This window comes from the organism of the source record quoted next, unplaced genomic scaffold (genome assembly GCF_019419815.1).
Source record: "Pyrus x bretschneideri cultivar Hongxiangsu unplaced genomic scaffold, Pyrus_bretschneideri_v1 Contig56, whole genome shotgun sequence".
Classification (NCBI taxonomy): domain Eukaryota; kingdom Viridiplantae; phylum Streptophyta; class Magnoliopsida; order Rosales; family Rosaceae; genus Pyrus; species Pyrus x bretschneideri.
The window spans coordinates 1,564,331-1,579,911 of NW_025999794.1; the positions used below are offsets into that span (position 1 = coordinate 1,564,331).

Below are 15,581 nucleotides of genomic sequence, written 5' to 3' on the forward strand. Positions count from 1 at the left end.
ATCAACTTTACAGCTTGAGCCAATGCATTTCCGGGATCCCATACCGGCCGAAAGTTGAGGTTACTAGTGAACGACACAGGGAAATTAGCATGTAGATCGACAGTCAAGGAACCAAAATTGATTTCCTGGTGATCCTTGAGAGAGAATATGAATTCAAAATGGGTGCCCATAGTGAATTCACCTTGTCTCTTAGACTTTTCATCAAAATCATGAAATAAGATTGAAGCAGTTGGTAGTGCTATCCATCTAACCCCCACATTCTCAATTGCCTTCACAACATGATCGAACTCCACATTTTGAAATTGGGAAAGGTCATCCTCAACTTGTGGTCCACTTGTAGCATATTGGTGAAAAGTAGCAGAGATACCTTGAAATTAACTTACTAAAAGCTCAACAACAAATGTGCAGCCACAGGAATTCCAGATACAACTATTGTTCTCGAAATTGTAGAGATCTTTCCAGTGAGATATTTCCATTTGGTCTTCACTCCCTTTCTCAGACGTTTTCTCAAACACTTCCAATGCATAAAAATCTTTCTTCACAAATTTTCCGACAAGGTACCAATTAACCCATCCAAATTTATCTTTCAGGTATGCACTATAGTTATCATTCAAAAGAGAAGAGAATTTAACCTCCGAATTTGCTGAAATTATACTCAATTTAAGAACTACCTTAGGTCCAGTTTTCGTAGTATCGGAGAACAAGGGCTTATGGAGTAGCTGCGGGCCAGAGGTCATCGTCTTCGATTTCGGAAGCAAGACTGTAGATGCAGCGAAGTTGTTCGAGTGTGGCTTGACGGTTGAATTTGCCAGTGCTCACAACATCGGTGAAGATGAGAGCAATGGCGGAATGGAATGGTCATGGATTATCGATGGAATTCGCAGTGGGTTGCGGTCGCCATTTGGAGATTTTTGGTGAACGACCTCGATTGATTCAACTTCCTTGGAACACATCGAAGCTGGATCAAAATCTCCCACGACGCCGAGAGCCAAGTCACGGCGTAACTAAGCAAGGTCACTGCGGATTTCTTTGAGTACAGGATTCCCAGCCTTGTGAATGGCTGCGAGTGTAGAAGCCACAGCTTTGCAGACCGCAGCACGCACCAAAGCTTCAAAGGAGTCAATTGCTGCTGAGAGGCGCGCATCCATGGCAGGAAGATGGGTCGGGTGGCCGTGCATAGGAGGGAAACCAGGATTCGAGAAGGATGATACCATTGATACAACCCAATTCTCAATTCCCATAATCAACCTGCAAGTAGCACAAGAAAGCTATGGAAGAAGAGGGAAGGAGAGATGGAGGAGCAGAGCTCCAAATATTTTTGTATTTAATATCTTTTTTATCAAATTTACCACTAGGCAAAGCCATTGCACATTGGACTATTTATAGTACTCAGAACCCCACTGCCAGCTAGCAGAATCTAACAAACTTTCTTAATTACCTGGCATAGTCTCATTTAACTAACTAATACAATGACTAACTATGATTAAGCTAATCAGGGTCATAACACAATGAAACTCAATAACAATGGATTCGTGGGAGAATTGCCTTCCTCCTTGAAAAATTGCACAGAGCTAAGAGTTTTTGATGTGGGAGAAAATAAATTGTCAAGATTGGTACCTGATTGGTTAGGGGTTAGCCTTTCAAATTTGACCATCCTTATCCTTCGATCCAATCACTTCAACGGAAGCATGCCGTCACAACTATGTAATCTAACACGCATTCAACTTTTGGATTTCTCTATGAATGACATCTTTGGAACTATACTCAAGTGCTTCAACAATTTTACTACTTTGGCTAAAAAGGGAAATTCAAGCTCAACCATCTCTAGCTCATCTACAGGCATGACTGTAGAATATATACCAAATGATGGATCCTCAATATTGAAAGAAAAACTTTCTGAGGATGAAGCATCATTAATATGGAAAGGGAAACTGTCCGTATACAAAAGTACTTTGGGACTTCTAATTAGTGTTGATCTTTCAAGCAATAGACTAACCGGGGAGATCCCTTGTGAAATAATTGAGATTGTTGGAATGGTTTCTTTAAATTTGTCGAGAAACCGTTTAACAGGTCAAATAACTCCAGAGATCGAAATGTTGCAATCGTTAGATTCTCTTGATCAATCAAGAAACCAAATATATGGTAAAATTCCAACAAGTGTATTTCAAATAGATGGTCTCGATGTGTTGGACTTGTCAAACAACAACTTGTTTGGCAAAATTCCAATTGTAACCGTCTTTGTGAATAAAGAAGATAAGGATTGACTTATAACGCAAGGATTTTACATCAGTATGGCGATCAGGTTTGTTGTTGGATTTTGGGGTGTTTGTGGCACATTGATATTCAACAGGTCATAGACATATGCATACTTCAAGTTCTTAAATGTTGTAAACGATTGGGTTTACGTAAGGGTGGAGTTGATCAAACGACAGAGAATGCTTTGATATAGGCAGGGTAAGTACAGTCACATATGCATTACACATACAGACCTACATCATCATTTTCTCATTTCTGTCATCCAGTTGGAAACTTTTTTCCAGTGAAATATTGTCTTTAATCCCTCCTAACGACTGTTGTTGTTTTACCTGCACTTTTTAAGATCATGCATATCTTTGTGACACTCCTGCATCTGCCATCCAGTTGGAGACGGAGATTGGTGACTGCACGTTTAAAGTTATGACGGACAACTGTTAGTGTAAAATGCCTCCGTAATAAGAGAGCATTGCTCGAAACAAATAATTTGTACTTGATTTTGTGGCCTTGTATGTGCTGTGTTGTTATCTAGCTTTGTCTTTGGGGGCTGGGTAAGGACCTTGTACTCTTATTTGTAAGAACTTTTTAATTGTTATTTGTAAGACTTGGTACTTCTATGAAATGTTTTATTTCACATTAATTCTTGTATCAATGTCGACACTTGCACAAAATATTTTGAAAAAAAAAAAAAAAAAAAAAAAAAAAAAAAACAATGTTCTACAGAAAAGCCTATCTAGGATCGCATCTCCTGAAAATTTTCTCTGCCGTTTTGTTCCATCGCATGCGATTAATCCCAAAATAGTTGATATTCTAGCTGCTTGTGAGGGTCTTCGACTGGCATCTCAAAGAAACTGGCAGCAAGTTATCCTAGAGTGTGATGCACTTCAGGTTGTTCAAGCTATTGGCAACCTTAACTATGACACCTCTGTTGATGGATTGTTAATTGAGGATATTAAGTCAAGTTTACGGGGTTTTGAATCCGTTAGAGTTCACAAAGTTCGTCGAACCGCTAATTATACGGCACATAGAATGGTCAAGTTGGCCTTATTTTCTAATTTTTCTAGTTTTTGGTTTGAGGAACCTCCGGATCTTCTCTGGGATTCCCTCCTCCAAGGTTGTATGCTTTCTTCTACTTATGAATAAAATTAGCTATCGTCTCCTCTTAAAAAAAAAAAAAAAAAAAAATCCAAAATTTGTGAAGAATAGCAAAATGGTAAATAAATCAAAATCAGCCTATTTTTACTGTAGCTTATGAAAGGTGTCAATTCTTCCCCAACTTTAGACTATAGTAATGATACATGTAATACCTATTTTAAAAAATAAATGAATTAAAATAAATCTTAAGATTTATAATTGATAGGTTAATGGAACTCACACAATAAAATAATTAAAAAGTTAATTGACATCACCTTTTCTCATAGCACCCCTAAATGAGATGTCAAAAACATATGTAGAATGCCACTATGCATATTTGCCATAAAAAAATCTTTCCAACCGAAATGTTATTTACTGATTGGATTTGAAGGTTTTGAGATTAGAGTATCTCCAAATTAAATGTCAAATTTTAAACATAAAATTTGAATTTAACAGCTTATGTGGTATTTTGACATCTTTCAAAATTTTGCTCTCCATCTTGTCAAATTAAATATTATTTTATTACACTATTTTCTTTTCTTTTTATTTATTAAACTATTATTTTATGCCCCTCCTTTCTAGACTTCTCCTATCATCTTCGTCGCCACCGAGTCCTCCCTCTCGTCCACCCTCTTCCCCTTCCCTTCCTTCCAATCATTCACCATCTTCGTCCTCGAAGTCTTTGGGACGCCTTTCTTCGAACAACTTCAGTGCAACAACTCGGCCTACCGACCCTTACTCTGGACCTCCCAATCGACGATCCAGACGCGATTTGTTCAGATCCAACGGCAGGGACGCTGCCGTTGCTTGGTTTGTGCTGTTTTTCCCAAATTACTCACCGATCCCGCATTTTCCAAAACCCAATTTGCAACCATCCCCAAAGATTAATGATGCAACACCAAATGCACAGGGGGCAAACCCGTCATCTCAATTACCTGCCCCAACACCTTACCGATCAAATCAGGACCCATTTCAATTGGCCTCACACCTTGTGCTTAGAAACCCGAGCTTGGATTTCTTCATACGGAATCTGCCCTGTTTCAATTATCTGATCAAATGCCCAAAGCAAACCCTTTTCCTGAATTTCACCATACACATTCCAAAATCTCCCTAAAATCCCACTTTCCTCCTCTCCAACCTCCACCACTGATTTGTCCGAAAACCTGTTTCCGGGCAAATCAAACGCAACTGCACAAGCCACTTTGGACCGCAGAGTTTCAACAACTTTTCGAAAAGAGTAAGAACTAAGCCCCAGGCCATGAACAATAACTACATTTTTCGATCTTACAGAACCTTTCTCAGTATAAAAAACTTCAGCCGAGTTTGATTCGGATGAGTTTGTACTTTTATGGTGCGAGTGAGAGAGGAGAGTTGCAGATCTGATAAAAAATTAATAAAAAAATATTTGGAACTGCTATCAAATTTGATAGCAAGGAGAGCTGTCATTCCATGTCATGTCATAACAGATTTGGCTTTAGAAGTCAAATATGACATTAATGTCAAATTTATTTTTAATTAATTGTAATGGTGGGTTCCTTATTCCACTAACATTTCAATCAATAAAATTTTGTTGCAACATTGTTTTAATAATTACAACTTCTATTTAATAAAAAAATAATAATCGACAATTCGATTGAATAAGTATAAAATTTGACATAAGACTTCAACTTATCACATTAACCATCAATTTTAATTTGACATCAAAAGATTCAATAAAAATACGCCATGTGGTAATAAAAATAAAATAATTTTATAAAATCAAATAAAAATATAAAAGTACAATTAATTTATGAAAATAAAAGCAAAACGTGGAAGAAAATAAAAAGAAACCACCGTCACGCTCCACCAGTCCTTCCGCACGAACCGCACCGTCCGGCAACCCCACTCCTCCACACGACTACACCCCAATCCCATCTTCATCGACAATCCATATCCTCAAACCACCATGCCGACTGCCCATGCCCAATTCCGACCCAACACCCGGTCTCCCCCTCCCTCAACTGCAGCCACAAACAACCCACACAAGCCCCGACCCGAACCAATTTTTCGTTCGGAACCTCCCTCACAAACTGTCACAAGTCCCCATTCTTGCATGGTTGATTGGGATTAAGTCCTCGACATTGGGCGCGTGAGAGAGAGATGAAGAAAGAAAAGAAGGGTTGGTGGTGGTTGTGGAGATGGTGACTCTGATGGGACGAATTCAGATGATAGGGGGTTAATTTGCTAATTTCAAAATATTCAGATCCTTAATTTACTAAACAAATAACTGCGGGGTTAATTTCGATTAGGGTGTTAATTCAGAAGGTCGAATGGCTGTTTTGTTTACCCAAAAAATTGGGCATAAACAGAGTGCCCAAGAAGAAACTCTTAGTGTTGAAATGACAAAAAGCCCCTTGTGCCTAACCGGAAATTGCGAGGGCCGAGTGACCCAGAGGCCGCTCTGTCATCTCTTTCTCATAGGAGAGAGACAGAGTAGAGAGAGAAGCAATGGCAATGTTCGTGGGTGGGAAATTCCAGCTGACGAGTAACCCTAGGATTAACCAAGACGCCAACCACAGCCTGGAGGGCAACATAAACCCTCGCCGTCTGCCCCACCATCTCAGGCTGCCGCCTCGACGGCCCAGCTCACTGCCCGTCCAGTCGCAGTATGTTAACGGAGCATCTGGGCCGTCAGTTTCATCGCTATACACTGAAACTCTCGGATCTCCATCACTTTCTCAGACTTCACTTCTTCACCTCCCTCAGTGGAACCTCACCCACCGCCGCATCGTCTTCCTCAATGTCGTTGCTTGCGCAGTAACTCTCTCTCTCTCTCTCTCTCTCTCTAAGTTCATATATTTATGCTTTTGGAAGCGTAATTCTGCTCTGAGTTAACCTTAATCTGCACAAGCAAACCTAAAAATTTCTCTGCAATTATTTGTCCTTGAATTTACAGCAATTGGTGGGTTTTTCTCATTGAGTAACATTTTGATTTTTGTGTTCTGAATAGGTAGCAGTTTCCGCAACGTGGCTCTTCTGCTCTGCTATCCCCGCCCTACTGGTTCGTAATCTTTGAATGCTCGATGGTTTTAATTTGTATTGGCAATTGGAAAATCGGGTATTGTTTTTGTCGTGCAATCGTTGTTAGTAAAGTGAATTTTTCAATGTGGTTGTTTCTGAAGGCTTTCAAGAAGGCAGCTCAATCACTCGAAAAACTGATGGATGTTATGAGGGAAGAGCTTCCCGACACATTAACTGCTGTTCGTTTATCCGGAATGGAGATTAGTGACCTCACTATGGAGCTCAGTGATCTTGGGTTGGCATTGCTATTCCAACGCTCTTATGTCGTTGTCTTATGATGAATGAAATCTATCACTTGTTTAATGTTCTTTAAAAAGACATTTCCCTGTGGACTCATTCGGTTTTGTTTGTTGTCCAGACAGGAAATTACACAAGGCGTTAGAAGTTCCACTCGAGCTGTTCGCGTGGCGGAGGAGAGGTTGCGCCGCTTGAAAAACATGGCTCCATCAGGTTATCCATGTTTTCTATAGTTTTCTTTTGTTGTTGTTTAAAAGGTGAGTTTTCAATTTGGTCTTGGAGCAGTGGATGTAAAATTCATCTTTACTTGCTTAGCATCGGTGCAGGTAGTAAGTCAGAAAACTGAGGTGCCAGGGCCCATTTTGGCTAAAACTGCAAGAGGCATACGGGAGGGGATCCTGAATGGTCGTGCTCTATGGCAAATGTTTTTCACTCTTACCCGGTTTTCTAGGTTGGCACTTCACTATTTAACAAATCGAACTAAGTAGTAGGGTAGATCACAACACATGCAAGAGCATCACGGTGAGCCGCATCAAATTTTTGTGAATGTACATAACTTTTCACATTTTCATTTTTCAGTTTAATAATTGAAGTTTTTTTTTTTTTTTTTTTTTTTTTTTCACTTAATGAGGATTTTCCGTTTCAGAGTGTTGCTTCAAGATAGACATCCTTTGATTTGCTTCTTGCTTTGTGCTGTTACTGTTAGTACCTCGTAGATTTGTATGAGAACACCTCCGCAATGCTTTCTACTTGACCAAATAACATCATCTCCTTGTTATAAACTCCCCCCTAATACTTAACAGCTTAATTAAAGTTGGTGAATTCAAAGTGTGCAATGTTATAATCTGATTTTATTTTGTGCTGTGATTGCTGATTAATTTTGGGCATTAGAGCTTAGTTATGATCTGAATATAGAATTGTGCTGAAATTGTAAAGTGTGCAATGTTATGATCTGATTTTATTTTGGAATTGAGACATTAGAGCTTAGTTCGTTTGGATGAGGGAATTTAAACTGGCATGGAACTTAGGGTAAATTTTTTGAGTATGCAATACATTTGAGTAGTTCATTGGTAGTGTTCCTGTCATTTAATTTTAACAATTGAGGATAAGTTGTTAGTAATTTGAAACGTAGCGTTAAGGGTCAATGTGTTGTATATCCAGGGCTAGAACGAAAACTAGATTGAAAATATAGTTGAATGTGAGGTTGCTAGATTTAATATATGTAATGGTACCACATTACTGAAGAGAATGGATACTCTAGGAATCATAAGACATGAACCAAAAGTAAGTTGCGGTTAATGTCAATAATAGAGTGCCTTGCTTGGCATTTAACTCGTATGGGAGAAACAATGTTGATACTTGGTGATGGGTAGTTACATGAGTGAGATTTTATCTAGATCTAGTAGCACGGACAAAAATTCTAGGGAAATACCCAAAAACAGGACAATTTCTTAATCTTGAGACAAAAATAGGACAAATCGGCCATGCACAAAACCAAAATTACTAAAATACCCACATATAAATAGTAAAAATGCACAGATGATGACATCATTTTTATGGGTTGGAAGAGCAGGATGTCGAGAGAGCTCTGGTTTTTGTGTTGAGCTCAAAGATGTGAGAGCAATGTCTAGGAGGAATCGAACTTGCTTCTGAGCAAACAATTCGAGGAGCACCAGAAGGATCCTGAGAAGCCCACCAAGGCCTCGCTGGAGAACTTGTAGCATGTGAATGGAGGCGGTAATGGGTGCGCGTGGACTGCAGATGGGCTGCCGTTGGGGCGCGTGAGCATGATGGGTAAGCTTATGGGTCAGGCTCAATGGGACTCAAGTCTCATTGCAATGAGTTCTATACCAGTGATGTTTGTGAGTGTTTTGTTTGATTTTCTTGAATTAACAGTTTGGAATTGTGCAATGTCTGGATGTCTGTGTTCTATTGGGCCCTCAGTAGCTTTGATGTCGTTGATTTTCGATAACAGATTGATTCAATTTTGATTGTGTATTTAAATTATGTTAAATTAGCTAAATTTAAATCTCGTTGTGGTAGCCTGTAAGCTTGATCCAGGCTTGTAATTGTTTGATGTCAATCTCCAGCAGTGTACAAGTCGTGTCATTCACTCGCTTTCAGCTGGGCTGGAAGTTTGGTCCCTATCCCTTGACTCGCTCAAGGAGACCAGGAAGTGGTCAATGTGATTCTAGAATGCAAGAAGGATATATGTGGAGGAATACTTTGAGAAATCTTCAAACGCTGAACATTTGCTATTGGCGAAGAAAGCGTAGCTGTGAAGCTAGTGATAGATGAGATCAAGAAAAAGCTTGATGTGTTTGTGGAAACCATTGATAATATCATATAAGGAAGGCAAGGACAGTGATTCTGCAGAGAATAATTAGGCATCCTTGATCACTGTTATCTTCCTCGTGGTCTATTAGTCAAACATGCGCACCATGCTAAAGCTAACTGTCCTCCTCCTGGTGGTCTATCACTGTTATCATACTGAAATACCCTTTCAGTATGTGTTTCTGATCACTGTCCTCTTCCTTCAAAACCTTTTTTTTCCCTGTTCTTTGCATTTGGAATTCAATTACAAGTTGTTGGTGTAATGAAGCATGCATTTATTTGTTAATCTTTCATAATCCAGACGTAAGTTTTCCCAAAAAATTTCTTCGAAAGTTGGTTTGTTAGATCCTTTATAATCCAGATGTATTTTGAAAGGGCGTTAGGGTTAGGGTTAGGGTTAGTAATTTGTGAAGAAATTGAATGCGGGTTGGGAAGAAGAGAGAGTGTAGACGTCGAAGAGAGAAGAGAGGAGAGAAGGAATTAACTCATTTACATACAAGGGTAACTTGGGCATTTTAAGATGTAGGAATTTTTTTTATTTTTGTTCGATTGTTGTGCATGCTGTGTGCGTATTCAAAAAATCCTATTTATGTCCTAAGATTAAGAAATTGTCTTATTTCAAGATATTTTCCAAAATTCTATGGTGCTCTAGGTGTTTTTGACCCAACATCTAACGGTTAAAATGCTAGTGAGCAAGGGCTTTTTTCATTTTTTTTTTTTTTTGGAAACTGGAAATATTCATAACTAGGGCCGGAGCCAAACACTGGGAGCCCTACCAGGAGGCAACAACCAGAGAAAACAAACAGAAAGCAGTTAAGAGGGGAACCAAGGCTAAAGACGCGGCACCAAGTGCAAAGCGTCGCCCCCTACACTACTAAAAAATAATTACTGAGGACACGGGAGACCATCCTTGCTCAAAATAAGCATCAACGAAGATGGGGGATGGTTAACCCAAGTAGAAACGCATATTTTCCCTGTCACTTCTCGACACCAAACGGTTTGGTTGAATAAAGTCGAGTCGTATCGTTCACACCAGCGGTCTGCAGCGCTGGTCATTTGGAAATGGGGGAAGAAAAGAGTAGAGACCGACATTGAGATTCTGACTTGCAAACTTGCAAGCAATAAAGCACCAAGTAAAACAAAACAATTAGGCTTAAATGTTATAATGGTCTCTGTGTTTTAGTCAATGTGTTAATTTAGTTCCTGTATTTTCAATTTGGGTAATTTGATTCTTGTGTTTATTTTTGTTAGTCAATTAAGGATATTTTCATCTATTTTTTGTAAAAAGATTTATAAACTACTATAAACTTATTTATAAAATTATGTATTTGATTTGTTAAAAGAAAAATTATTCTCCTCTCAACTTCCCGACCTCCTTCCTAACGTTACCCCCTCTCTTTTCTATGTCACAATCTTAATCTTTTTTTCAGATTGAAAGTTTTATCTCTTATGTCTTTTTTCTCATTGATTTGCATTTTTCTGTAAAGAAAAAGAGTAATTATATCTCTTATAATTTTTCTTATGAATTTGTTAACATAGATTGAATGAAATGTTATTAATTGGCTAACATAGACAAACACGAGGACTAAATTAGCCAAATAAAAAACACGAAAATTAGATTGACCATATAACTTTAAAACATGAACCATTTTGACATTTAAACCAAACACTTAAGTACAAATTTCATCATAGGCTTCGACCGCCGGCATAATCCCCTAAACAGTTATTGGGTTCCGTGACCATTACCATGTTTTTTCCTCTTGGAATTTTAAAACCTTTTTTTTTTTTTTTTTTTTTTAACAATTAAACTTTCGATTTCCTCGCAGCCTCACATTCTTGTACCACTACCCGTTCGTTCACATGTTGACACATCTAGTTATGATCAAAGAAATTGACAAAAATAGTATCGTAACAACATTGAAATTTCATGATCAGAATAAAAAAAATTAAATGGTTTCGCCTTGAGTTTAGCCTTTGATAGAAATATATGTATATGTAGTACCATTTTTTTAACACAATTTTTAAAACACGTTTTTGTGAGGCTCACTTCTTAATTTATTTTAACAATCTGAACCGTCTATTTTTTAGCATATCATTCACAGATCATCCTTGCAAAAAATTAGATGAAATCCAAAACTATTAAGGTATTCATTTGTAGTGAACAAAAATAGACGAATACGGTTTTACAAAGAAATTCTAAAGCTTTAACCCAATGGTCGTATGATTTTAGATTTTGGTTAGTAGATATGATCTTTGAGTGAAGACTTAAAAATAAAGGGTTCGGATCATTAAAATACATTATGACACATCCCGACCCAGAATGCCCACTTGGACTTTGAACCGAGCCGTGCTGGCCGACAATTGGAAGGTGACGAAGCCATAAAGTGTAGTGATGTGAAAAATGTGTATAAACTTAAACCTAAAAGTGCCTAGTAATACAATGTGTGGTGAGCGGGAATTAACCCATTTCACATGTGATGCCAGAGCATAAGTACAGTACAGTAAGATGGTGTGAGAATTATACCATCGAAGGTAATCGTCTACACCAAGATTTGCCAAGAATCCTCGTCGACATCTAAGCTCAGCAATAAAACTTGGAGGGGCGAAAAACAAGGGTGAGTGGGCTTAGAAACAAATAAAAACCTTTTTGAAAGCATAATAACCCCTCACTATAAAACCAGTATAGTTTCCAAAATATACATACTACGTATAGTAAGAAAATACTTAACGTAGCTTGCAAACTCTCAGGAATTCATTACGGCACAGTATCTCATAAATAAGGGCATGACATCCATAATCACAAAATCTCACATAAGCAACATATCATATCGGTGCTCATCGACACATTCTGATACACGAGTTCATGCAGAGGTATTCTGACATGAACATGACTGGTTCAAATAATAATATACGCTCTCGTACTACAATCACGTGAAGACTAGCGCTATGCGCAACACATATAAGTAGGAGTTGCCTATGGCAACCTGTACGACAAGACTGAAACCTACAATGGATCCAAAGTGAGCATACGGTGCGATGTGCACATACACGTGAAAGACTGGCCCTGGACCGGGCGAGTACCAACACTAATGCAACAAATGATGAGCAGATAAAATTCATATAGTCATGCCACAGCCATTCAACAATTCTAATCAATATCGTACTATTCATGACCATAAATATAATTAAGGCATCTCCTCATAGTAAGCTTACTTATGCATCTCGTAGGATTATTTCATCATTTCCCAACATTAAGGTATTTCTTATAAACATTAATTTAATCATGGCAATCGCATAAAGAATATAAATGGTTGTATATATGGAAACTAACAATATATATAAAGAAAAGACCCACTCACAGATCATGTCGTCGAGTCGAACCCGCCTTGTAGCATCAAGAGTCCTTGCGATGCATTTCGCCTAAAAACGAAACCATTTAGGTAAATATAACGTGCTAATGAAATTACGTGTTTTCATACAAAGTACGGATAATAAAGGAACTATCCTAAAATGGTCTAATTTTGGAAAACAGAAGGCGGTTTCGGAATCAGCGCGTTGAAATATGTTAAGAAGGGTCCCTGTCAAATTTTAAAAAAGTCAACAGTTAACCCTAAAAGTCAACCGATGTATATATTATTTGGGACAACTCACTAATCAATATAGGCCCACTAAGCCCTACATAGTCTTTAGTAATGCTGATTTTAATATTTAAGATCAATTCGTAGCATATTGTCCAAAAGTCAAGTCTTTATCAAAGGTGAGGTCCACAACCCTACACAAGTCAATCTGGAACATCTGCCCATGGATTTCCAATCCGTAACTTCTCAAAGTCCACATTATGCTTCTAGAACAACATACTAAAACTTCTTTACCATCCAACGGTTGGATCTCCGCCAATCGCAAATTCAAGTATCGATCAATGTTAGATTTTACAAACTTTAGAAATTCAATTTGGGAATATCTGTGCATCAAATTCATGATCCGAAAGTTTATAATGTCATAAATATTACGTACTATCACATATTAAAGTTTGGTGCCAATCCAACGGTCGGATCGTCCATTCATTTAATAACCAAGTAGCGGCCAACTAGGCTGTCCACACGAAACTAGATTAAAACATCAAGATTTCACTAAATGGATGTCAATTATGGAATCAAGGCATCAAATTAGCCTAGGATGGTCAGGTAGGGTCTCGGTCCACGCGTCACTGGACACAGTGGCCAACCGCCCTGACTCACCGAAAAAAATCAACTATTTCAAAAAATTACCAAATTTCACATAATGAAGATCTCAATTAGTAGAGCAAGTTTTATACTTGTGGCCAAGTCCAATTTGGCCGGAAAAATCCCTAATTTCACTCAAACTCGCTGGAAACCCTAGAAATGAGTGGCTTGGATCCATCACCTTCGATGCTCCTCCCCACTCAAACATGTTTGGGCTTTGTTCTTGACCTTTAGAGGAGTGTTTTGGTGGTGGTAATTGAATGAAATCATTTCAGAATTGGTGGATCTTGGGCAAGGGTTTCCGCGACACCCACGGGTTCAAACTTCGTGAAATCGTAACCAATTCTTGTCAATTTTGGCTAAAATGGATGATGAGATGTTGCGATGAGGTTTAGTGGTGATACGAGGTTGAGGAAAGCCAAAAAAATGGATGGAAAACCATCGGGAAAGTTGCCGGAACTCGGGTCGGGTCGCAGGTCTTCAAAGGGATCTGATTCCTTCTTTTTTTTTCTTCTCTCTCCTTTCCCTTCCCTTATCTTGTTTTTGATTGGGCAACCCCCCAATCCCTTATTTTCTATCATCTCCCTTTCATCTCAGCTGTCCATCTCTCTCCTTTCTCTTATTTCCTTTCATCCCAGCCACACACATGGCACATCACATTGGTCTCGAAAATCTGGAGCCTAGAGTGAAGGTTAAATTTACTAGAATGCCCCCGACTTTAAATGTTAGTAATTCCTTCGTTATAGCTCCAAATTACATTCCGTTTACATTCACGTGCTCATATCGACAAGTACTACGCAAATATGCTAAAAGAATGAGTCTTACATCTCTCTAAACAATGGTCAATGGAAGTCAAAATCCTTGCCTCTAGGGGCATTTTCATCAATTCACACTTTTAAAATTTATATTATCGTAAAATTAAGGACAGGTTATCTTAATCTACCTACCTTAAAAAAATTTCATCCCTGAAATTTGAAATAATTTGCTATACAGAAAATATCCAAATTAGAAGGAAAATACATAAAGAAGAAATCAAGCAGCGGTTGTATAAAAGAGAACGTCATTCCATCGCTATCAGAGTGCAATGATTCCTCTTTCATGCCCCCAAACTCCTACTTTCCTTCTCATTCAGCACAAAACTATAGTATAATATCTTTAGAAAAGCATAAGGTCAAATATATATATATATACACACACACACACACATATATATATATAATAACAAGTCGCCAAATATACATATATAATATCGTGAAAAATTTAAAATTAGTTGTACTGAAATCCAAACTGAACATAGAAAAATTTCACATGTACTCCGAAGATATGTATGTAGTAAATTTGGGTTAAGCCCAACTAAAAAATAAGTAAACTAACGTAAACGGCCTTATTGTCCCCTTGCTTAACTAATCTAACATATAAGTTATTGATACTACGGTCTGCAGCCCGCAATACCGACGACTCATTGTTGTCCTTAAAAACAAGCAACAAATTCCCGAGGGTGCAATATTACCATCATGCCCCCATTGGAAAATATACATACAACGCCTGATCAAAGCCTCAACCATGCTCAAGCACTACCCTCTCGGGCAACATCGTCAATATTATAAAATTTTCTATACCGTAATCTCGATCATTCAAATGTTTGTTCATAATACTCCTCTGTTAAACATATGCTATACATAAAATCTCCATACTACATCTCAACAGCATCATACCCAAAATAAAAAATTGTAACCATAGTTACAAGCAACTAAAATAAAGATAACTATATGTTACAACCGTGCTAATTGTAGAACAGACAAAATGCAATATGTCCACTAAGGTCTGGATAGTTCGTTCAGATTGGTTGTTAGTCTGAGGATAAAAATGTGATACTGGACAAAAACTTAGTACTCATAACCTTCAAAAAGGCTTCCCAAGACTTGGAAATAAAATGCGTGCCATAGGGAGATACCATAGTGACATGCACACCAAGTAGTCAAACAATGTAGTTCACAATGCCTTAGCGAGCAGCTTTATATTGAATTCCACTCGAATTTAGTGAAAAACTGTGTTGAGAAGGCTAAAAGAACAATCAAGAATCTGAGAGTCAAAACAAGTCTATTAAATCTTAAAGTACAAGATAACTAGATTGAATGCATAATACCTCACTACAAACGTAGTTTCCGAAATATTCAATCACCAACGGTAAAAGTTTGTTTAGTAAGGTATTTGTTGGGTGATTGAAGAATTACTTATCACAACTACGTTTTAATATCCGAGCAATTCTTTTAGATGGTTTCTCTATTTCAAGAATAAAACAAAGTGTAGTAAGCTAGACACATACCCAAGGTTGGCTGG

General features: G+C 38.0%; 2 protein-coding genes across 4 annotated transcripts; both read left to right on the forward strand.

Moving 5' to 3' along the window:
* The first annotated feature begins 1,508 nt into the window (after positions 1–1,508).
* Positions 1,509–2,264, forward strand: LOC125471063 (receptor-like protein EIX2). Its single transcript, XM_048570928.1, has one exon. The coding sequence runs from the start codon at positions 1,509–1,511 to the stop codon at positions 2,262–2,264; it is 756 nt and encodes a 251-aa protein (XP_048426885.1).
* A 3,481-nt stretch (positions 2,265–5,745) lies between these two features.
* Positions 5,746–8,726, forward strand: LOC125467932. 3 transcript variants are annotated; one of them, XR_007253359.1, is made up of 6 exons: positions 5,746–6,183; positions 6,377–6,427; positions 6,549–6,682; positions 6,806–6,897; positions 7,000–7,232; positions 7,331–8,726. XR_007253359.1 is itself a non-coding variant. In XM_048570962.1 (5 exons), the coding sequence occupies exons 1-5, from the start codon at positions 5,875–5,877 to the stop codon at positions 7,170–7,172; spliced, it is 759 nt and encodes a 252-aa protein (XP_048426919.1). In that variant the 5' UTR covers positions 5,746–5,874; the 3' UTR covers positions 7,173–8,726. The 3 variants fall into 3 exon arrangements, 2 of the variants coding, with proteins under 2 accessions (XP_048426919.1, XP_048426920.1); XM_048570962.1 differs by having other exon boundaries at positions 7,000–8,726; XM_048570963.1 differs by lacking the exon at positions 7,331–8,726 and having other exon boundaries at positions 5,754–6,183; positions 7,011–7,235.
* The last annotated feature ends 6,855 nt before the right edge of the window (positions 8,727–15,581 follow it).

What these genes read in the sequence shown, in the direction of transcription:
- LOC125471063 (XM_048570928.1), top strand. Translation starts at nt 1,509, where the DNA reads ATGAAACTCAATAACAATGGATTCGTGGGAGAATTGCCTTCCTCCTTG.
- LOC125467932 (XM_048570962.1), top strand. Translation starts at nt 5,875, where the DNA reads ATGGCAATGTTCGTGGGTGGGAAATTCCAGCTGACGAGTAACCCTAGG. An exon ending in TCAATGTCGTTGCTTGCGCA is followed by an intron (nt 6,184 to 6,376) that starts GTAACTCTCTCT and finishes TGTTCTGAATAG; the next exon opens with GTAGCAGTTTCCGCAACGTG. An exon ending in ATGGAGCTCAGTGATCTTGG is followed by an intron (nt 6,683 to 6,805) that starts GTTGGCATTGCT and finishes TTTGTTGTCCAG; the next exon opens with ACAGGAAATTACACAAGGCG.